Source organism: Gopherus evgoodei, chromosome 10, assembly GCF_007399415.2.
Source record: "Gopherus evgoodei ecotype Sinaloan lineage chromosome 10, rGopEvg1_v1.p, whole genome shotgun sequence".
Taxonomy (NCBI): Eukaryota; Metazoa; Chordata; order Testudines; family Testudinidae; genus Gopherus; species Gopherus evgoodei.
In genome coordinates this window covers 63,639,656-63,664,197 of record NC_044331.1, presented here as the reverse complement: position 1 = coordinate 63,664,197, position 24,542 = coordinate 63,639,656, and the positions used below count along the sequence as shown (strand labels likewise).

General features: G+C 39.9%; 1 protein-coding gene across 4 annotated transcripts in view; it reads left to right on the top strand.

The window, feature by feature from the left end:
- The window catches only part of TXNDC11 (thioredoxin domain containing 11), a 113,251-nt gene that overhangs the window by 68,853 nt on the left and 19,856 nt on the right, over positions 1-24,542 (top strand). For all 4 annotated transcript variants that reach the window (XM_030579046.1, XM_030579047.1, XM_030579049.1 and 1 more), the window contains 2 exons: positions 13,390-13,590; positions 18,206-18,995. In XM_030579046.1, the coding sequence (XP_030434906.1) occupies positions 13,390-13,590; positions 18,206-18,995 (991 nt within the window). The remainder of the gene's footprint in view (positions 1-13,389; positions 13,591-18,205; positions 18,996-24,542) is intronic.

The following is a 24,542-nucleotide window of genomic DNA, read 5'->3' as shown; positions in this document are numbered from 1 at the left end:
CACATGGCAGCTTGTATCTATGTGATGTCCTTTGCAAAACTCCACCTGTGATGCCTACAAACCTGGTTCCTCCTGACCTGCAAGCCAAACAGGAACCACATAGACTCCAGAATCAGTTCTCTCAGATGTTTGGACCTCTCTTGCTTGTTAGTCCAATCCGTCCAAGATCATGATTGGGGACCCCCTTCAACTCTCCCACTCCGCAGGCCACCATTGTGACTGATGCTTCCGTTATTGAATGGGGTTCCCACATGGACCACCAGGGCATGTGGATGCCAAGGGAAGCCAGGCTACACATAAATGTACTGTAACTTAGGATAGTCCACCTTGCCTGCAAAGTTTTTCTTCCCATCCTTTGCAATTTCTGCATATAAATTCTTTCAGATAACATTGCCACAGTGGTCTACATCTACAAGCAAAGGGGGATCAGGTGTCACTCCCTCTGCTTGGAGTTGCTCAGATCATGGAATTGGTGCATCTGAAACCAAGTGACCTTACAGACTGCGTATCTGCAATGCACCCAGAATTCCCTGGCAAACGCGCTGAGCAGGACTTTCCACGTGGATCATAACTGGCACTTCATGACACAGTATTGACTGACCTCCTCACACAATGGGGTATCCCCAGCTGGGACCTTTTTGCATCATGTGAATCTCAATCTCCCTTTGTATTGCTCCAGGGGCGCGGTAGTTAGAGACTCTCAAGATAATGCTCTCTTCCCCCATGAATGGGCCACCTCCAATGTGCCTTCTCCTCCATTCCCCTTTTGCATCAGGTTCTCAGGAAGGTGCACTGGGACACAGCCACCATCATCCTCATAGCACCCTGCTGACCATGAGAGTTCTGGTTTACAGATCTCCTGAAGCTCTCTACCCATCCACCAGTAGACTCGGTTGTTCCGGGATCTTCTCATGCAATTCAAGGCATCTCAAACATCCTCACCTAGGTGCACTTAACCTCACAGCCTGGTGTTTGGATGGGCATCTGACATAGACCATTTGTGTTCTGTGCCGATCCAGCAGATCCTTTCCCAGAGCAAAAAAGAATACACCAGAACATGCTATCAAGGAAAGTGATGTTGCTTCTTGGAGTGGGCCTGCTGCCCACCATTCTCCAGACACAGTGACCATTACTATCATCCTAGATTACCTCCTTGACCTGACATCGGGTTTGGCTCTCAGCTCTATCTGTGTGCATCTCGCAGCACTTAGCACCTTCCTTTCCCCGGTGGATGGATGCTCCATTTTTACACCCCTGTGATGGTACTATTCGTGAAAGACCTGCTCAAAATCATCTCACCCGTCACCAAAACCACCCGTCATTGGGACCTTAACTTCGTCCTCTCAGCCCTCATGAGACCACCTTTGAACCTATCGTAACCTGTACTACGACTCACATTTCTATGAAAATGACATTCCTGGTTGCCATCACTTTGGCCAGAAAGGTCAGTGTACTAGTAGCCATGATTGTGACCCTCACCCTACACGATATTCCACAAATACAAGGTTTCCTCGAAACTACACCCTAAATTTCTCCCCAAGATTGTTTCAGAATTTCATCTCAACCAATACATCCACTTGCTTGTGTTCTGCCCGAAACCACACAGCTCCCCTATAGACGAGATGTTTCCTTGACGTCAGGCAGACCCTGGCATTCTGCCTACAAAGGACTAAACCAATAAGGAAGTCTCCAAGACTCTTTGTAGCTATGACAGAGAGATCAAGGGGCCAAGCCACGTCCTCACAGTCTCTGAGAGGGTCTCAAGGTGAATACTGGAATGCTATCAAACTTCCCCCCTCCTGGGGATGTTATAGCTCATTCCATGCAGGCACAGGCCACTTCTTCCACTTCATTGGACATTGCACGGTCAGACATCTGCAAAGCCGCAAGATGGCATTTTGTACACACGTTTACAACTCTCTAAGCCCTGGATCATGAGGCAGCTGTGGACATGGCCATGGGACAAGCTGTACCGCAAATGGTTCTACCATCAAGCTCCTTGCACCCACTGCCACACTGATCACTTCCCATGTGTGGAATATGCATAAAGACGATCACTTGAAGAAGAAGAAGCGGAAGTTCCTTACTATAACTAGAGATTCTTCGAGATGTGTGGTCCCGATCTGTATTCCACTTCCTTCCCTCCTCCTCCTCTGCTTTGAGCTTGACCATACTGTGGTAAGAAGAAGCATGACGAAACATACCGCTTGCGTGGGTCAATGGACACTGCTTAGAAAAAACTTCTGGGCTCAGGCACATGGCATGCATTCTCACCCATGTGTGGAATAGAGATAGGGACCACACATCTCGAAGAACCTCCAGTTACAGTAAGTGACCTCCTCTTTCCTTCCCATTAAGGTTATCCTTAGCATGAGAGAATACCTTTACATCTGGAAGGAGGGTCCCAACCATGGGATCACTTCCCTCTGCTCCAGCTTGATGTTCTTCTTCCCCAAGCCTTTCATCCCCCTGAACAGCACAAAGGCTGTCAGACTGGGGGTAGTACTACTCTGCTTTGTCCCTGAAAGTCTCATCTGTGTACCTCTCTCTCTCTTCCTTAGCTCCTCCTTTTTAGCCACTCTGGCCTCAGGATCCTGTATTCAGTCTCTTGAGGGCGATAAGTTGCTGGCACTGAATGCACGTATAAGCCATCTGCCCAGGAAGCAGGTAATCTTACATGCTGCGTTATGTGCAATAAATTGGATAGCCATCTTTCTGGTTCTGGACTTCTGCCTCCATTATTTTTACTCTTGTAGGGTTTTTGTTTGTTTGTATGTTCTTTGTTTTGCGGGCTTTATTGGCCTAAGTTTAGAGTATCTGCACATGCTTCCTCTGCAAAGGAATCAGACTTATGATTTTTATGGTGTCATGAGTAATGTAAGAAATTGTGTAGTCTTCTATTAACACAGCCATTGCTATGCTGAAGTTGTGGCAGAAACTGCTAAAAACTTTTTAACAGGAAGGACCTGATTTTGTGCCTGTGCAAAGTAGGTGAAAAACATTCTGACTTGATGTTATACATCTGCTTTGCTCAACGACTACACAAAGTGCAAGCAATGGAGAATGAGATCCAAAACTCTTTTCCCTCTCTCACCATTGCAGCACAATTGCTTCAGAAGTTCACACACATGTTTTGTGGTCCCCTAATGTGAAGCTTTAGTATTTCACTTCAAATACTGCATAGTACTTTTTCTTTTAACTGTTTGCTTAGTCAGCTTTAATAAGTTGATTTGTAAATCATTACATACAAGTATCAGAAATACAATATTAATTTCTGGAGACTTATGTCACAGTGTCATTATTACTTAGAAAATAAGTTTTGTGTTTTTGTCTTTAGTACATAAAATGTAGAGACAATAAGTGCCAGATTCTTTGCTGTGGCCAACTGGAGAAGGAGTGTCAGAACCAGTTATGGACCCCCAATTCTTTGTCCAGCTCCATTCCAGGTTAAAGCAACCCCCAGGCTGCTCAGATGTATACCACTTGGCAGGGGTCCCCATACCTCCTCCCAGATGCTCCCCAACACCAGGGATTGGAGAAGAGGGTGTCCTACAAACTGGTTATGTTCTGTGTTCACCGTGCATTCCCACATGCCGTAAGAATCCTCTGTAGAAGAGAGAGGGCCAGATTCTGTCTCCTTTATCCTACCAAAGTAACACAGAATGACAGTGAAGGAGAGGATCTGGGCCTGTAAGGGTCAAATCTAGCATGACTTGAAGTCAAAAGAAAGATTCCTTTTGTCGTCAGTGGGCTTTGAATTGGGTCCTGAGTTCATAAAAACCCCTGATCTCTCAAACATTTGACCTTTTCAAATTGCAAAAAACACCAAACAGCATGGATTATAACAGAAGTGTTGACTCAAATTTATATCATCCTACTAAAATAAATCAGCTTCCAGAAATTTAAAACAATACAAATAAATGGACAAACTCAAGATAGTTTAGGACTCACTATGTATTTTATTATAGGCTTTGCTCAAGCTGGAAGACTGCACAGAGTGTTTCTTTTGTAAGGGGAAAGGAGCATGAGTTTTCATCACAGTTGGTGGCAGTTGTCAGAACCATGATATGGGCTGTCTGGCCCAGCAGGTCAGAACAGGAGACAGATCTGGGAGACAAGCCTGGGGTCAAAAATTGAGTAAAAAACCAGGAGTCAGGCCTAAAGTGGGAACTAGAGTCTAGCCAGTGATCAGAACCAGAATCTGGGGTCAAACCAGGAATCAGAGATGAAGACTAGAGGTGGAGTCTGAAGCAGGGAATGAGAGCGAGGTCTCGTAGCAACAGACTGGGTACTGCTGGGTTGCACAGACAGCTTCCAGGAACTACCTTCCATGCCTTAATAGTGTGTCTGGAGTGTTCAGAGGTCATGGGGAGTGCTACCAGTCGGGTCTTCCATGGGTTGCACTTTCTGTGGTGTGTAGTAATCCCAGGGTTTATAGTGCATGGATTGTAACTCTGCCATGGCTACTGGGTGGCAGCCTGGATGCACCAGTCACCCAGACCCCTACAGACCTCAGTTCCAGTTCTCTAGATCATTATAGTAGTATTGTTTCTCCATTCACAATTCTGTAGTCAAATAATAAATGAGAGATCAACACTTGCGTAACCTCCCACATACTCTACACTCCTTTTCATAGATTCCAGGGCCAGAAGGGACTATTATGATCCACTGGTTTACCTCTTGTATAACACAGGCCATGGAACTTCCCCAAAATAATTCCTAGAGCAGATCTTTTAGAAAAACATCCAATCTTGATTTAAAAATTACCAGTGATGGAGAATCCACCACAACCCTTAGTTCTAATGGTGGTGGTTCTGATGATTTATTATTCTCACTGTTAAAAATGTACACCTTATTTCTAGTCTGAATTAGTCTAGCTTCAACTTCTAGCCTTTGGATTGTGTTGTACCTTTCTCTGCTAGAGTGAAGAGCCCATTACTAAATATTTGTTCTCCATATAGGTACTTACAGATTGTGATCAAGTCACCTTTAACCGTCTCTTTGTTAAAGTCAAGGAGCTCAAACTGGTAAATTTATCACTAAGGCATGTTTTCCGATCCTTTAATATTCTCATGGTGGTTCTCTGAATCCTCTCCAATTTATCAAAGTCCATCAGAAAAGGACACAGTATTACAGCAGAGGGCACACCAGTACCTAATACAGAGGTAAAATAACCTCTCTGTTCTTACATGAGATTCCACTGTTCTTGCATCCATAGATCAAATTAGCTCATTTGGCCACTGAGAGCTTGTTTTCAATTGATTATCCTTCATGGCCCCCAAATCTTTTTCAGAGTCACTCCCTCCTAGGATAGAGTTTCCTCATCCTGTAAGTGTGGCCTACATTCTTTGTTTCTAGATGTATACATTTATATTTAGCCATATTCAAATGCATATTGTTTGCTTGCGTCCAGTTTACCAAGTGATCCAGATCTCTGTGTATCAGTAACCTGTCCTCTTCATTTACCAGTCCCCCAATTTTTGTGTCACCTGCAAACTACATCAGTGATGAGTTCTTCCAGGTCATTGATAAAAATTTTAAATAGCGTAGGGCCAAGAACTGATCTCTCTTCAATGATGTGTCTCCATTTACAGTTACATTTTGAGACCTATGAGTTAGCCAGTTTTTAATCCATTTAATGTGTGCCATGTTAATTTTATATCATTCTAGTTTTTTAATCAAAATGTCATGTGGTCCCAAGTCAAATGCCTTACGGAAGTCTAAGTATGTTGCAACAGCACTGTTACTTTTATCAACCAAACTTGCAATCTCATCAAAAAAGATAGCAAATTAGTATGACAGTCTCTTTTTCCACAGCCTCTTGAAAGTAACTTCTTAACATAGCTTCATGATGTGTTTCTTCATTATTAATCTGGAAGTTTTAAAGATGCTTTGTACAATTATTAAACACGGAGACAATTTGTTAAGCACCCCAAAAGAGGTAGCCTTTTCCATCTTTCTAAAATTAACCTCTTTCATAATGCACTGCCAGTTATTTAAATTCCTTTGACCACATGTGTACAGTGAATATTGAATTAAGGGACATTGCCGGCAATCGCTCGAGGTTGAGGATAATCTCTTTCACAGGTTTTATTTTTCATGGGTCCTTTGGTGACTGAGGAGTCTGATCCTTGAGCCACGGGCTCGTTGGCAGACATTGCAGGTCATATTGGAAGACAGGGTTGGGTCGCAATTGCTGTGTGACCATTGTCTTTCCTTTCTTTTTGGGTGTTTTTCTGCAGTCAGGGCAAGGGCATTTTCCTCAAAAGTGGATGTTCCCTCTCTGACAAGTCTTCGCCAGTTATCCCTATCCTGGGCTGCTGTTTCCCAGTGTGTGTGGTGTCAATGCCACATCTCTTGATGTTTATCTTGAGGATGTCTTTAAAGCATTTATTTTGGCCTCCTCATTTCCTTTCTCCTTTGGTGAGTTGGGCATACAGCAGTTGTTTTGGTAAGTGTACATCAGGCATGTGCACACAATGCCTGCTCCACCCCAGCTGTTTCTGGATAATCAGGGCCTCAACCATGAAGATATTGGCCTCTGTGAGGATACTGACGTTAATGCAATGATCCTCCCACTTTATTTTGAGTATCTTCCAAAAAAAGTGCTGGTGCTGGCATTCCAGGTTTTCCAGGTGTTTTTTATAGGTCACCCAAATCTCACAACCATAGAGGAGAGTGGTGGGATTACCACCACTTTACAAACTAAAAGTCTACTATGTGTTCTGATGATGTGTGTGTTGAACACCCGGCCAAAGGCAAGACTGGCACAGTGAATTCTGTGCTGAATCTTGATGTCTATGTCTGCACTCTGTGAGAGATGGCTGCCAAGATAGGCAAAGTATTCTACATCTGATGAAGTGGGTATTCACCCATGGAAGCTCATGCTCCAATACGTCTGTTAGTCTATAAGGTGCCACAGGACTCTGCTGCTTTTACAGATCCAGACTAGCACGGCTACATTTTCCAGTTATTCTTTGTCTATATACATCTTCCTTGTTAAGTCTGATGTTGACCGGGGACTGGCAGATAGAGAACTTTTGTTTTGCCGAAGTTCAGAGTTAGCCGTAGGCTTTTGTAAGCTTCAGAGAAGCAAATAAGGGCTGTTTGAAGAGTGTGCAACTACAGCATAATCATCTGCGTCCTGGAGTTTTTTTGTTGCCCATATTACTTTAGTTCTGGCATAGAGACGAGAAAGGTTGAAGAGGTTCCCGTCAATCTGATATTGGATACCAATGCCCGTAGTAGACGGTCTTGGGTTAGTGTTTTCATAGCCGCTGAGAAAATGGAGAAAAGAGTGGGTGCCAGTACACAACCTTGTTCTACACCAGTTCGGATGACAAAGGGCTCAGAGGTAGAGCCACTGCACAGGATGGATTGAGTCATCTGGTCATGGAGGAGTCTTACAGTGGTGGTAATTTTGCTTGGGCAGCCAAACTTTGACACGATTTTCCACAGAGCCTCACAGATGACAGAGTAGAAGGCTTTGGTCAGATTGATAAAGGCCATATAGGGCTCTCAGTGGTGTTCTTGACATTTTTTCTGGATCTTCCTGGCTGCGAAAATCATGTTGGTGGTGCCTTGTGACGGTCTGAAGCCGCACTCGGACTCTGGAGTACTTCCTCTGCAAGAGGGAGCCAGCGATTCAGTAAGATTCTAGCAAGAATCTTCCCAGCGATAGAGAGGATGGCAACGCTTCGATAGTTGCCACAATCGGCCCTGTCTCCCTTTTTGAAAATGGTGATGATGTTAGCATTACATAAGTCAGCATGAATTTTTTCAGTGCACCAGATTTTGAGGAGAAGCAAGTGAAGCTTGTCAGTCAGTAGTTCTCCCCCCGCTTTCAATACATCAACTGCTGTGCCATCGGAACCTGGTGCTTTATTGTCCTTCATTTTTTTAATTGTTTACAGACCTTGTCAAGATTTTTTCCCCCACTTTGAACTTTAGAGTACAAATGTGGGGGACCTGCATGGACCCTTCTAAGCTTAATTCCTAGCTTAGATCTGGTACGCTGCCACCAGCCAGAAGTCTGTGTCTGGCACACTTTCTGTTCCCCCAAGACCTTCCCTGGGGAACTCAAGACCCAAACCCCTTGGGTCTTAAGACAAGGAGAAATTAACCATCCCTCTCCTTTTCCCCTCAGACTTTCCCCTCCCTGGGTTGCCTTGAGAGACTTACACAGATCCAAACTCCTTGGATCTTAAAACAAAGAGGAATTAACCATCCCCCTCTTTTTCCCCCACCAATACCTGGTGAGTTTAGACTCAATCCCTTAGATTCTAAAACAAGGAAAAATCAATCAGGTTCTTAAAAAGAAAGCTTTTAATTAAAGAAAGAAAAGGTAAAAATTATCTCTGTAAAATCAGAATGGAAAAGGCTTTACAGGGTACTCAGATTCATATAGACTAGAGGGACCCCGCCAACCCCAGTCTGAGATACAAAGTTACAGCAAACAGAGGTAAAACTCCTTCCAGCAGAAAGACACATTTACAAGTTAAGAAAACAAACATAAGACTAATCTGCCTTGCCTGGCTATTACTATTTTGAAACATGAAAGACTGATTCAGAAAGATTGGGAAAGCCTGGGTGTACGTCTTGTCCCTCTCAGTCCCGAGAGCGAACAACGAACCAAGCAAAAAGCACAAACACAGACTTCCCTCCACCAAGATTTGAAAGTATCTTGTCCTCTGGTCAGGTGTCAGCCAGTTTTACTGAGCTTATTAACCCTTTACAGGTAAAAGAGACATTAACCCTTAACCATCTGTTTATGACAGACCTCCTCGAGTGTTTGGTGGGTTGGCAAGAGTTTCCCAGATTGGGTACTGAGCAGTGGAGTTGAGGGTGTTGTCAGTCACAGTTGATTCTCAATTTAGAAGCTTTTGGTAGTGTTCCTTCCAGCGCTCTTTGATGGATTCGTTAACTTTAAGAAGGGTACTACCATCTTCAGAGCTCCGAGGTGTGAGGCCACATGAGCTTGGTCCATACAGGGTCTTTGTCTCACCAAAAAAAATGTGAGGAGGGAACACCTACATTTACTAAGTATATCAAAATGAACAAAGGTTTAGTGTGAACAACAGTTGATAGAGAGGAGCATGTTGCCCCAGTCCATATTTAATCCATTTATAATGTAAACAATAAATACCATATTATATTGGCTGTCTTTCACAGCTCTTGAGTGGTGCCTTTGTATCAGGGGAAACAAATTTATGTTATCTGGGAGAAATAGATTTGAATAAATATATGATATCAGAATGATGTGAAGGAAAAGCCGGTAGTGGCAACAGAACTTTAGTGGCCAAAAAGTGATGGAATTAGTTTCCCTTATTCTGTCATGGCTGTGAACAAGAAACTTCCACTTCAAAGTTTCATTCCATACATGAAATATCCATGCTGCCAATATATTGGAACTGGTATCAGAGAAGTCATAGGGTGTAATAAGTAGAAAGGTAGGGATTCCGATGATGATCCTTCTTGCAATACACTTCAGTATCTTTGATAGTTCTGCTTGATAAGAACCTAGGAGAAACACAGACCACAATGAACCAAATCCTGCTGGCCTTACAACATAGGTGCGCCAGTAATCATACGTTACAGTTTTCACCCATGTTTTCTATGATTAATTTCTCAGAAAAAACAAACTCGTATACCAGAAACTGCAATTAAGTGAATATTTCTTTGATGAAAAGGAGTACCTTTTTTTTTTTAAAGGGCGGAGAGGGGAAGGGCAGTCAGTATGATACATTGTTCCATTTAAAAATTGTATTGTGACGCATGAAAATACAATATGCATTGAAACACTTGATCCTGAAAAATCCACTGAAGTAAAATATTGTAAGCAAAAGCAAGTGATATTCCCACCTTTCCCTATAGTATACACTTGCATGGTATATAGTCCAAGCCAAACCTCAGGGAGATTGTGTGCATGGGGTAATTTGTAGTAAAAGCAAAACATAAACCTCAGCCTATGTTAGCTGTCTCATTTCTCTTTTCTGCCGAAAACTGGAAATCACAGTAAAGGGGGGAATTTCCAGCCGAGAAAATGAGAACTAGTCAGAAGAGATTAGCAGATTTCCCCGAGAGAGAGGGTGCATCCCAAAAAGAGGTTCTACAGAAAATGAGAGAGCCAAGAACAGTTTCTTAATAATGTAGAACTTCGACAAATTGTTATCTCCCTCCCCTTTTCACCATCTTTTTGAGTTAGCCTTTGCTGTGCATGATTTTGTTTAATGAAGGTGAATGTTTTCATGAAAGTTTTGAGCCTGAAAAGTCATGTAACAGTTTCTCAGAAGAAATTAAAGTCATTTTAAAATAAAATATGAAATTTTCATGCTTCTAAATTGAAAAGATAAGTAACATATTCTTTATCATTCTGGTGTGTTTACATTTGTAATTATTGGTTATTATTTAAATTTCTATTTGATTTTGTTAGATCAAATTTTAGTGACCCAGATTTGTATATCATTTATTCATGCAAACATTCTGTATGTATTTTATCAATTACAATGTAATTAGAAGAATGATAGTATAATTAGAAAAGTACTGTTTTTAATAGTTTCTAATTACAAGAGAAGTAAATGATTATTCCGTAATCTTTGGTTATAATCATCTGTTCACATGATGTGATGATTTAGTTGGGCAAAAGTGGCTGCTGCCATACATAAGCATGCTCTCATTTTCTTTAATAATAAATACATATGTTCAATTGCTTTGATTTTGCAGATATTTACTTGTAGGCTCAGAACTATGTACAGTCCATAAAGGGAGAGGAATTCTAAACAAAGGCAGATTAAATTGTTGTATAACAGTGTTCAAAGTCAAAGTTATTTTCTGAACAGAATTGCCAAAACAGTAGTGTTCTCTTATGCCAAATAATTGTTTTAATACCTCACAATAACCCACAAGGGTTGGTTGCCATCAAATTTGAGGTCAACAAACCTTTGCTTACCAAGGAATGTGAGAGAAGATACCCAAATGTACAGAATTTTGCAGCCTTCAGTGTTAAGAAATGGCACATGGATGGGACATAACTGTTAATGGAAATGTTAATTGTGTTTAATGTATTTTTCCTTAGTAGGAAGCTTTAGTCTGCCCTTTGTTTTGGGAAAAATAAATGCTTTCCTGGTATCATTACAAAAATCCATCTTATTCTGGTGTAAAATATTTCAGAAATGTGAAGACAAAGGGCCTCTAGAAAGCTCAAATGAAAATAAGATGTGCTTTTGCCCTGCCACCCTGAAATATACTTAATGTGCGGTGCTCAGTTTGCTCTAAAAATACCTGATTTATCACACTGAAGTAGAAAAATTATTTAAGTGAGTTAACTCAGAAAGGCTAATCCTAGTGTCAGCTATTTTAGTAGTAGGTGGGAATATTAATTTTTGTTGAAATTGGTGAAGCTGGAGGAGCAAGGAAGGACCTGAAATGCAACTTTCAGAATAGCTGTTTGGTGAAAAGACCTTATCTCTGTGTATGTCCTTGTTAACAGTGGAAATCATATGGAGATAAGGGATGTATTTACAGTTTATTCTACTCAAATCATGAAGAAGGATTTTCATGTATTACATGAAACAATAACTGGTGCCTGTGCAAACCTGTGATAATGGTGCATGATAAACAGCATGCTTTAATTCATGAAAGTGACTCCAGAATTTAAATTCTTTTTTTAGAACACTGAATTAGTTAATCACACTCAGTGATACCAAAGCTATTGAATTGCAGTCACAGCTACGTCAGCTTCTTAAAGGAGATGCATTTAAAGAGAGTCAATGTGATGAAATTAGAGACATAGTAGGGAGGCTTTTCTCGTGTCCCACCATAATAAATCAAGGTGAGTGGCAATATTAATCTGGAAACTGAGGTCTTTCACATTAGTGAAAATAAACACAAGAGGAGATTTGTATCAGGTGTAGAGGAGAAATAAAGAGATCTAAAGTCACTTGAGAAGCATTCTGGAAATAGTTTTGAAATGGATACATATTGATGGCCCAGAGTCTCCACACATTTTTATAGAAATGTACACATTTTCCTGGAGGGAGGGAGAGAGGTCAGGGGGTCTGAGTGTAAGAAAATATAAAAGTAAAAAAAGAACCTACTTGGTAGAGCGTATGTTGTTGACAAGACTAATATGATATTTAAGCAGGTGAGAGTTAAATATAACCTTCCCAAGTCAAAATTCTTTTATCATCTGCAGATAAGATCTAACATGCTAAAGGATTATGATGCAATTATTTATTTCTATTCCAATTTCTCTATTCCAGTCTGTCAAACAAACTTATTGTTGAAAAGGGACAGATGGCATTAATTTCATTAATTTGTTAAGCCCAGCTATGTGCTATCTATAATACAGAAGACATTTTTCTTGCACAAAGAACCTTGCAGTCTAAATAGACCGATAATGGAAAATCCACTTGGAGACCCACAGGGAAGGTTCTGTTTTAATGGTGGTTTGGTTTGGTTTTATAATAGCTGAGACACTGAAATTTTACTGACATGAGTTATCGTCAATGGGCTTTGCAGAGGCCATTATGTTAGGAAAATTCCAGGTGTAGGTGGATGGCAAGGATGCATAAAGATGATGAGAGCATTTATTGTATATATTTATAAGATGTTGAGGGCCATAGGTCTTTAGCATTTGAGAAAAATTAGAAGAGAATGTGGGAATTATATTAGAGAGGAAGAGTAACAAAAATTATCAAAACTTCTATCATATAACAACTGGTACAATTTAATCTTATGAACATAAGGGCATTGCACAGGTAGTCTGTCACCCTGAAAATCCTGTCTGATTATTTATTTATTGATAAAATAACATACACTAGAGATGCAGGGTAAAATCTTAACATTCACTTTGTGGCTGTTTATTTCATAATTCCTTTAGGCAGGGACCTTCTTTTCAGCTCTAAGCACATTATCAGCATTCAGCAAAGAAATAATAATACAATGAGATTGAGGGAGTACTGGGAGTATTAGTTCAAGATGCTATCAGAGCTGCTTGATACAGAGGTAAAAGCATTACCAACATTGAGACAGCTTGGTTGGAAAACAAAAGAATAAGAGAAAACAATAAATTGCTTTAAATTTGCTTTTGACCACCATCTGATAAGTCTTAATTGAATATTGAAAATACAGCAAGCCATACTTCAGTGTGAGATTCTACTTGTGGTACTATGAGTTGGAGAGGAGTAGGAAAGAGTATCTACAGGGAAAGATCTATGGAATGATGACTAAGGTGAGAATGGTTCCTGAATAGTATCAGTAAATAAAAAATGCCAGAGCTGTAACAGCACCAACATAACATGTATAGGACATCTTATGTACCTCATTCATCAGTAAACAGTGTATTTAAATAAATGAGGAGGACTAATTATGATTTTTTCCCCTTTCAAGATCTATCCAAATGAAGTCATGAACTACACAGCTGAGAATATTTGCAAGTGGGCTCTAGAAAACCGAGAGACATTTATACATTGGTTGAGACCACATGGAGGAAAAAGCCTTCTACTAAACAATGAACTGAAGAAGGGACCAGCACTTTTCTTCTTTATACCCTTCAATCCCTTAGCAGAAAGTCATCCTCTTTTAGATGAAGTAAGTGAGATATATTATTATTTCTTTTTATTGTGGTAGAACATGCAGGCCCCAGTCACAGATCAGAGTCCCGTTGTGTTGGAACTATACAAACATAGAAAAAGGTCTATATGAGGAGGGTTGCTTCTACTTTGTGCTCCATAAAAATCTAACTTGAAATTGTATGTATTGATACAGATTGGGTGCCATTTCTGTGTTATTTGATGTCCCAGAATAGTGTACATTTACCGGGTCTGATTCTTCTCCCCCCAACCCCTGCACCGCTCAAAGTTTGTGGCTTGTGAATGCTTAATGAAAACAATTATAGATCCCAATTCTCATGAAAAACAGGGAGAGAGGAATTGTTACTAGTGTATATTTTTTTCATATTGAATTAATTAAGTGAACCTTACGTTGCCATTGAGAAATTGAAAGGATTTATTATGGTGCCTTCCAATGGAAAAACATAATAGTTAAGAACACTGAACCCTATAAATCCTGGGGTGGTCTGAGCTATTATATTTGAAAAACAATATCAGATTATAAAGAAAAATTGATGCAATCAATTTTAATTCATATTCATCTTACTTCTCTGTTCTCACCCTCTTTTTAAAGGGGCCATTTCTGGTCCTTGGAGTGTTTTTTCAATGGGCTGAAGGACAAACCATTTTTATTTATGAAAGAATCTTCATTGTTATGCCACTTGTATTTAAAAAGTTAATTGTGATATTGGTGTTCCCTGCTGTCTTTGTATTGTCCAAAGTCTTAAGGCATTGTTTCATCTGCTTGAACCCAGTTACCTTTGTTTACATGTACTAATTTGATCTTAAGTGGCACTTCCGTAGAATTATTGTAAATTACCAGTTTCAAAGTCAGTTTCAATAATATCTAGTCTCAAACTAGACAAAGTGGGTATTCACCCACGAAAGCTCATGCTCCAAAACGTCTGTTAGTCTATAAGGTGCCACAGGATTCTTTGCTGCTTTTACAGATCCAGACTAACACGGCTACCCCTCTGATACCAGCCTCAGACTGGGCCTCTGACACTAGAAATGGCTTAGTTAATCCAGAGGTGTTTCCTTGAGCTGGCAGAACATGCTTCCTAGTCAAATTTCCTTTTTCTCTTCTCTTTGCTAAAGAAATTAACCAACATCATTCTAAGATTCTTGCTTTACTAGAATCAGTGATGTATAGTGGTCTGAGCATGGGATTGAGAACTTGGAATGGCTCAGCATTAGTATTAATTCAGATGGTTCAGTTTTTCTAATGTAAATAATTTGCAATAATTAGTCTAGTCTATCAAATTTGTGTGGAGAGATGTAAATTTCACTCTAAAATTGAGAATATGGTTTCAGTTGCAGTTCTCATAGTACTTCATTACATAAACAGACATTTGTGAAGAGTGTTGAGTTTAAACCATTTTGACTGCAAAGCAGTCATAGCTAATGTATCAAGGTGAAACTGTACATCAAAACTTTTAGTTATCAGCTGCGTTACCCATGCTTCCACAGGCAAATCCATCTTTGGGGTCATGTCAGAGGTATATCTGAAACGAGGACTCACTCATTGTGATCTTGTTGCCAATACACCATTACTGTTTCTGTCATGAACATATACAAAAGCCCAACATGACAAATTCCACTCCTTCAAGTCTTGCATACATTTGCTTGCAAACTTCTCCGCAGCATGAATCTATTCCATTTTTTATATCTTTACAGTAGCATATTCTGTTTGCACACACAGTGACTGGTAACCCTTGTAATTCTTTGTGTTTACCACAGACTGCAGGATTGCTATAAAGAGGCATCATAGACAGGAATTTCAAGTCCTGTAGGAGGTAGTCAGCATATTTTCCATTCTGCTGGTACTGTTTGTTTTGTGGGGTGCTGGGCTGTGGGTGCATGATATTATGAAAAGTAATGGGCGAAATCCCCTGAAGTTTGGTTCCAGATCCAAACTTTCTCAAAGTTCAGGTGGACTTCAGCTCTGAGGTTCTTGTTTGGGCCAATTAGAGGTGAAGAAAGGTCCAAGCTGCAGAGTTCATGGTTTTCAGATCCAGAGCCCATTAGAGAGAGGGATCTGAGGTGAGAAGTTTTGGTCACGATCACAAATTTTACAGTTTGGGAAGGTTCAAACCTACATTTTTTTTTATTCAGCTCTTTTTCTAGTTGTGGGCCTGTGGGATTTCATCAGGTCACAAAAGGGCCTTATTTTACAACTAATTTAGCTTTTATGGCATCTGTTACTAGTTTTGTCTCTAATGATGTCAGTGATTTTCATATCTCCCGTATTGCTTATGGCACATAGCAGTTACTTTGAGTACAAAATCATTTGCAGAGACTGACTAAGAAGATTGGAAGGGAACTGGAGCAATTCCTATAGCAAACTGTGCTTAGTGTAAAGCAGGCTTAATTCAAACATTTTTCGGCAGATAGTGTACTCTATAATATTAGCCATCATATATTTTGATAAAGTAAAATCAGTACACCATGTGAATATCCAGTTTCTGATTTATCCTAGTTTAAGAGAAATATTTATTTATATCAAAGCATTAAATGAGATACAGGGTCTCCTAGGTACTATAGCATGACAGTGTGTTAAAGTGGGCATAAGAAGCTACAATATATTATGCAACTTGTTTACCACAAGGAGAAATGGTTACTGCAGCCAGCAGCCTTTGTGAATTTCATTTGGCTCTCAAACCATTTGCCTGTAAGGCATTCACACAGTGTGAAGCTGTCAATTGTATGTTAGCAGTGCTCAAAAAACTACAAATTTCTCTGATTAGAGCTGACTGAAATAAGATTTTGTAATGCAAATATGTTTTTTCAGTTTATTAAAAAAAAATTAAAATTCAGGCATCCTCCAAACATCTGTTCACATTCTTTAGAATAGGTTACAACATTAAGGAATGAGCCTTTATAGAACTGAATCTGACATTTTCAGAACTATTACGTATATAAATAGAAAAAGCTATGCCAATGGTTTCTTTAAAAAATAACCAAAAAAACTATCACAGAAGTTGTCATTGTGGACCACATCTGAGAGATGATCATGTGACATGACTTCTCTCATGGTCATAATCTCACAACATCCCTGTGACAACTGCAAGAATTGCTTATATGGAAAAGTACTAGTAGGAAAATGTGCATGTATTTTTAACTACTGCGGGGGGAGAACGGGGGAGAGAATCACACAGTCTCTTTTTGCTGTTCATTTCATTTCTTCATCCTATCTGTTCTGCTACAATAAACTTATTAGGAATTTAAGAATATTCCAATTTGCAGTTATGTCAGAGTGTGCTGGAATATAGGAAAGACAAAAAGAGTAGGTGAAAAAACGCCAGTAACTACTGTAAATGAGGCCCGGCTGCTGTGCATATTCTTAATGGCTGTAAAATAAACTCCTACTAGGACACAAGAATTTTCATAATAGGGAGTGTTAGTATCATAATGAGTATCTCATACTCTGAAAAAAAGTATATAAAAAAGTATAAAAATAACAAATAAAACCCCCCAAAACCAAAAATAAATCTCCACTAATTCTGCAGAAATGGAAACCCTGACTTTAGTATAAACTTAGAATACTGTTTGTGAAGGAGAGAACCTTTCATGCCCATATGTTTTCAATTAAGTGGCAATATTGATATCTTTAGTGAAATGAGGACCCAGTTTAGTGACCAAATCCAGAAGTCCGTCATTCAAGCAAAATTTCTGTTGAACTCAGCAGCAGATAATGTTACTATTGAAATAAATGGGAGTTCTTCCCACAGAAGGATAGGAAGATTTATCCTTATATCAGTAGTTGATTTGACTGGATGATTCTTGTTGTTATGTTCACAATTAGATGTTAAGAATGTCTTGAGCATTTATATATTTTGCTTTAATTTATTTTTCATTTTCTTTAATGTGTCAAATACAGGGGCGGCTCCAGGCCCAGCACGACAAGTGTGTGCTTGGGGCGACATGCTGCGGGGGGCACTCTGCCGGTCGCTGGGAGGGTGGCAGAAAGGCAGCCCTCGGCGGCATGCCTGCGGAGGGTCCGCTGGTCCCGCGGCTCTGGTGGACCGCCTGCAGGCTTGCTTGCGGAGGATCCGCTGGTCCCGTGGCTTCGGTGGAGCCACGGGACCAGTGGACCCTCCGCAGACACGCCTGCGGGAAGTTCACCAGAGCTGCGGGATCGGCAACCAGCAGAGCGCCTCCCGCGGCATGCCGCCGTGCTTGGGGCGGCGAAATGTTTAGAGCCGCTCCTGTTCAAATAAGAGGATTAAGCATCTCAGTAGAATGTTATTAAAGCCTAACAAATATGATATAAAGAGGGTTTTGAGCTGACTGTATAAATGGAAGATCTTTTTAGTGTGGCTCATTGTCACTCATCACTATTCTTAAGCATATACTATATTTGAGATTTTTAAAAAATTTATATTCATAATAAAGCAACAATACATCCTATGGCTTTTGGTAAGAAATTAAAATTGAAGGGTAAGAGTTGGCCCTGTGTCTAAAATTCCAGGATTGTAGATCTAAAACTAAATATATTTTATGTATTTCAAAAAAATTGGGACAAATATTGTCTGTGTTGATACATGAATGATACATAACGGATCACGTTTCTGTGTAATTTGTTTTTTCTATAGATTGCCAAAGTGGCCTTGGAATACAACTACTGTAATAAAAGCCAGGCAGCTGAACCTGTTCTTCAGCACTTCAGAGATGCAAATTCACCAGATTTTGAATCCATTGTTCCACATGCGCGAACACGAGTTGCAGACACATACTCCATAACAAAGTATCCATGCTGCAACACGGTGGTGCTCCCTCAGTGGCACTCGATCTCTAGGACTCACAATGTCTGTGAGCTTTGTGTCAACCAGACAGTTGGGGTCAAACCAAGTAAAGTCAATGTACCACAGTGTAACTTTTTAGAGATAGAAGCAGCTTTGGACTCTTTCTACCTCAAGGAACATACCTTTTTCCAATTTGTATCAAATACCATAGAATGCAACAATTTCCTAAGTTTCTATAGTCCTTTTAGCTACTACACTGCATGTTGCAGGACAGTAAATAGGGGTCTGATAAATTTAATTAGTTCTGAAAAAACCATATTTCAGACCCCTAAAGTAGCATTTTCTTCCAGTGGGAAGAAAGGTAAGGATGATACCCATCATTCTATTCCTCACATTGAGGATAGGAATTATTTTACTTCTGATCTTAGTGTTAATGGCACTCACATTACTGGCCTGAGATGCAGGACCAACAAGACCTTGAATTTCTATCTACTGGATTCAAATTTGTTTTGGATGTATGCGGAGAGACTCGGAGCATCAAGATCTACTCATATGAAGACATTTGCTGCCATTGTTGATCTGAAGGAAGAGGCACACTATATCTTGGATCAGAATCAAACACTTATAAAATCAGCTCTAGGTACGATATACAGCAAACTTGTATTCAAAATTTAAATTAAGTGAATATATTAAATGAAGATAGGATGGAGTTGGCAAAGAATAACAACTTTGAAAAACATGTTATTGACAAAAGCAGGTCAATTTATAAAGTGAACCTATGGAAAGCATTCTGGATCTTCATCTGCTTAATAATTAATCAAACAGTGAAGGGTTGTTCCAGGGTAAGATGAAAGAGTGAATAATTTCACAATCTAGGAATAACTTACTCAGTTCAAGTGGAAATTTTGCCAGCCTCAACCTCATAGTATTTGTCAATGGGTTATCAATAGGTATATCATCAAACTATAGGAATTTCCCATAATGATCAGTCCACAAAACCAGATTACCATCAGATTTAAAGAAGTGTACCATAGCTCAAATTAAATAACTGCTGATGCGTCAGAGAAAATTATTAAGATGACTTTATGACTTTAAGATGTGATTAATTGCGCGATTACTTGCACTGTTAATAATAGAATACTATTTATTTAAATATTTTTGGATCTTTTCTACTATTTCAAATCTATTGATTTCAGCTACAACACCGAATACACAGTGTATAGTGCTCACTTTATATTTATTTTTATTACAAATATTTGCACTGTAAAAAACAAAAGAAATAGTATATTTCAGTTCACCTCATATAAGTACTGTAGTGCAATCTCTTTATCATGAAAGTTGAACTTTCAAATGTAGAATTATATACAAAAAAACCCCACATTCAAAAATAAAACAATGTAAAACTTTTCAGTTGGTATTCTATTGTTTAACTGTGATTAATCACAATTAACTTTTTTAATCGCAGTTAATTTTTTTGAGTTAATCACATGAGTTAACTGCGATTAATCGACAGCCCTAACATAAACCCATCATGGGAAAAGGGGTACTTGTGACACCTTAGAGACTAACAAATTTATTTGAGCATAAGCTTTCGAGAGCTACAGCCCACTTCATTGGATGCATGGAATGGAACATATAGTGAGGAGAGAGATATACACATACAGAGAAGATGAAAAGGTGGGAGTTGTCCTAATTTAGCCTCTTAGAGTTGGTAGGACAACTTCCACCTTTTAATGTTCTCTGTACATGTGTATATATATATCCTCACTATATGTTCCATTCTGTGCATCCGATGAAGTGTGCTGTAGCCCATGAAAGCTTATGCTCAAATAAATTTGTTAGTCTCTAAGGTGCCACAAGTACTCTTGTTCTTTTTGCAGATAGAGACTAACACTGCTGCTACTCTGAAACCTTTAAAAGGGGAATTACCCAAAAACGAGGATGCTTGTTAGTGTGAAATTAAAAGGAGCTGTCACAAGGTTAAATGCCTGCAAGCAGCATGGGGGCTATTTAAAATCACCATAGTAAAAGATCAGACTAAATGTGTACCCTGAATCAGAAAAGACAATAGGAGGACCAAAAAAATGCCACCATGGCTAAACAGAAGAGTAAATGGAAGCCATTTAGAGGCAAAAGGGCATCTTTTAAAATTTGAAAGTCAGAACCTAGTGAAGGTAATAGGAAGGAAACAAACTCTGGCAGGTTAAGTGTAAAAGTATAATAAGGCAGGCCAGTAAAGAATTTGAGAAGCAACTTGCTAAAAGATGCAAAAACTAACAGTAAGAATTTTGTTAAGTATGTCAGAAGCAGGAAGCCTGACAAACAGGAAGTGGGCCACTAGAAGACCAAAGTGTTAAAGGAGCACCCAGGGAAAACAAGGCCACTGAGAGAAGCTAAAGAAATTCTTTACATTGGTCTTCACTGTGGAGGATGTGGGGAAGATATCCACTGCAGAGCTATTCCTTTTGGCTACAAACCTGAAATACTATCACACAAGAGGTTTTAGAACAAATTGATAAATTAAGCCATAATAAGTCCTCAGGACCAGATGGTATTCACTCAAGAGTTCTGAAGGAACTCGGATATGGAATTGCAGAACTACTAACTGTAGTATGTAACCTGTCGCTGAAACAAGCCTCTGTACCAGATGACTGGAAGGTGACTGTAATGTAGCTTTTAAAAAGGCTCCAGAGACTATCCTTGCAATTAGGAGCCAGCGAGCCTAAATTCAGTCCTGGGCAAATTGGTGGAAACTATAGTAAAGAACAGAATGATCAGACACATAGATAAACATGATTTGTTGAGGAAGACTCAACACTGCTTTTGTACAGGGAAGTCATGCCATACCAATCTATTAGAATTATTTGAGGGTGTCAACAAGCATATGGATACAGGTGATTCGGTCAATATGCAGTACTTGGATTTTCAGAGAGTCTTTGACAGGATTCCTCACCAAAAGTTCTTAAGGAAATTAGTCAAGGGATAACAGGGAAGATCCTCTCATGAACTGGTAACTGGTTAAAAGATAGGAAACAAAGGATAGGAATAAATGGTCAGCTTTCACAATGGAAAGAGGTAAGTAGTAGGGTCTCCCAAAGATCTGTGCTGGAACCTGTGCTGTTCAACATATTCATTAATTATCTGGAAAAAGGAGTGAACAGTGAAGTAGCAAAGTTTGCAGATGATACAGAAGTATTTACGATTGCACTTTGTGCCGGCTGTCAAGAGTTCCAGAGGGATCTCAAAAAATTGGGTGACTGGGGAACAAACTGGTAGATGAAATTGATGAATGAATAATCCCAACTACATGTATATAATGATGGACTCTATATTAGCTGTTACCATTGAAGAAAGAGATCTGAGTCATCATGGATAGATTTCTGAAAACTTCAGCTCAGTGTGCAGCAGCAGTCAAGAAGGCTAACAGAGTGTTAGTAGCTATTAGGACAGGTATAAGAAAATAAGACAGAAAATATAATGGCACTATATAAATCCATGGTACACATGCTGTGTCCAGTTCTGGTAGTCCATCTCAGAAAGGATATAGTGGAACTGGAAAAGGTTCAGAGAAGGACAACAGAGATGATTAGGAGTATGGAATGGCTTCCATCCAAGGAGAGTCTAAAAAGATAAGTGATGTTCAGCTTAGAAAAGAGACAATTAAGGGGAGATATGATTGAGGTTTATAAAATCATGAATGGTGTGGGGGAAAAATGAATAGAGAAGTGTCATTTACTCTTTCCCACAATACAAAAACCAGGGGTCACCCAATGAAATGAATAGGCAACAGGTTTAATACAAACAGGAGGAAGTACTTTTTCACACAACCCACAGTTAGCCATGGAACTCATTGCTGTAGAATCTTGTGATGGCCAAAAGAAAAATTGGGTTAAAAAAAGAACTAGAGAAACGAGACAGAGATATGAGGTGTATTTAGTCACCTTATGTTACCTTTGTTTTTCTAACTGTATTTGAAACCATTTCTAAATTAACTTAGTAATTTGGTTTTTTTAGTGCCATTAGATACTTTTTTCCAGACTTGTACATGCTTATTACATGTGTGCAGTCATTTGCTCAGAAGAGCACGTGAATTACATTCCTAACCTCCATGTCCAGTTATTTGAATGGCACACACAAGATATATAAATAGCCTTTTACACATGAAAATACGCTCTTTGCATACCAGTCTTGTTAATTTTTGCAAGAAATTAAGTGCACCTTTTGGGCATGTAATTGCAAGCATACAGTTTTGAAAATCATGCCTTTAATTCAGGCAGTGTTGAAAGGGAAGAGGCAAATTCATGTAAAAATCAGCCTTGTAATGTAGGCAGTTGTGAATGGGAATAGAAGCAAATTCATGTGTGTTCATAATTGAGTATTAAAATAAGTTGCTCAGATAGGTGTATTTACATTGTTCTTGTGTCATTTATTGCCCTGGGCCAGTTGCACAGTCACATTTTGCAGCAGAAATTGAAAAATAGCTTAAGCAAATACCTCAGTGATTAAGATATTTAAAAAAAACGAACAACCCAACTGCCATATTCCTCCCATACTCCTTAAGTAGAATAGCTATTTTTAAACACAAATATTCTTGCAGTTAGATCTATTACTGTAATTAGCGTCTAACTGTTGGCCCAATGAGAAACTTTACAGATTGTTTCTAAAAAAAAAATATCATGAACACTTAATACAGTTAAAAGACAGACCTCATCTTTTTTGTTTCTTAAGTACACCACGGCTAAAAACATCCCATAGTCTTTCAAAATCTAGTTGCTGAAAAAAAACATGGAGCTTTGGTGTCTTGATTTTCATGAATGTTGAGTTGAAATTTTAAAAATAAGGTTGAATTTACTATTATATGCAAATGCACCTGTTCAGGTACGTATAATTTGCTTTCCCTGTTTGCTTTGGTCATTAATTTAATCCTGATTTTGTTTAGTTTTCGTGCTAGTGTTCTCAATATAGAAAATTTCCAAATGACTAAATTATTATTTGAGTATCATCTGGCATTGTATAATGCGAATCTTAGTTCTTGGATGTACTTGGCATCATAAAGTACATAGCAGAATTATGACATGGATCTAAATTGAATAGGAAAAATACAGTTTTGACATTGGAACACGTAATAGAAAATGATGAAGTCTCAAGGCAGTGCAGATGAGTGGTGTTTTATTTTAATGTCTATCTGTGGTGGGTTATTGTTCAGAGTTGTCTGAGAAGAAGTGAGCTTTATGGAAAGAGAGTTGTCTGGGGAATGTGGTCATTTGACACACAAAAGAGAGGAGACTGTTTCAAGCACATAGGCATGAAAGATGACTGAGGGGAAGGATATAAAAGAAGCAATTAGAAAAGGGAGAGTAAGTAGGAAGAAATAAGAGCATAACTATAAGAGGAGTGGAATCGTGCAGAGTCTTAAAGAGGAGCACTGGAAACTTGAACTCGGTGCAGAATGTGAAGGAAAGCCAGTGAAAGGGTTCTAATTGAGACTGACCGTGTGGGTCTGATCACAGAAGAGGAAATTTATATTGCAGCATTTTGGATAGACCAGAGCAGTGGTTCTCAACCGGGGTGGTCCCCTGGAGGTCCATGAGCCCTTTCAGGGAGTCCACGGGGCTGAAACCCAGTGCCCCAAGCCCTGGCATCCCCCTGTGGGGCTGAGGCTGGCGCCCTTCCCGCCCCCCCTCGGAAGCCAGGAGCAGTGCGGAGCTGAAGCCGGCAGTTTCCCCTTGCCCCCAAGGCCGGGAGTGGTGTGGGGCTGAAGCCGGTGGTACAGCCCCTGCTGGGACTGAAGCCAGGAGCCCCAGTGCCCCCACTCCCACTGCCTGAAGCTGGGAACTGTGCAGGACTGAAGCCCTGAGTCCGTGGGCAGAGTTGGGGGGGTACAAGGGTGTTGCCCCCCCAAACTGCAGTGCCTTACCCAGAGTAGGCAGTCCAGGGGCAGCTCCACGCCCTCCCGACCTTCTCCTCTCCTCCAGCCCACCTCAGGCTGAGCTCTCTGGCCACATTGGTGGGAAGCCAGAGCTAGGCAGTGCAGGGCAGCTGCTCCTCTGGTTGGTGGCACCATGGAGCGGGCAGCTGTGGCTTTCCCTCATCTGCTACTGGTGCCCAGGGTTGCAGCTTCTCCTCCTCCTCAGTTCCCAACCCCCTTTGACTGCTCACACAGCTGGTAAAAGTTGTCTGGGTGGGA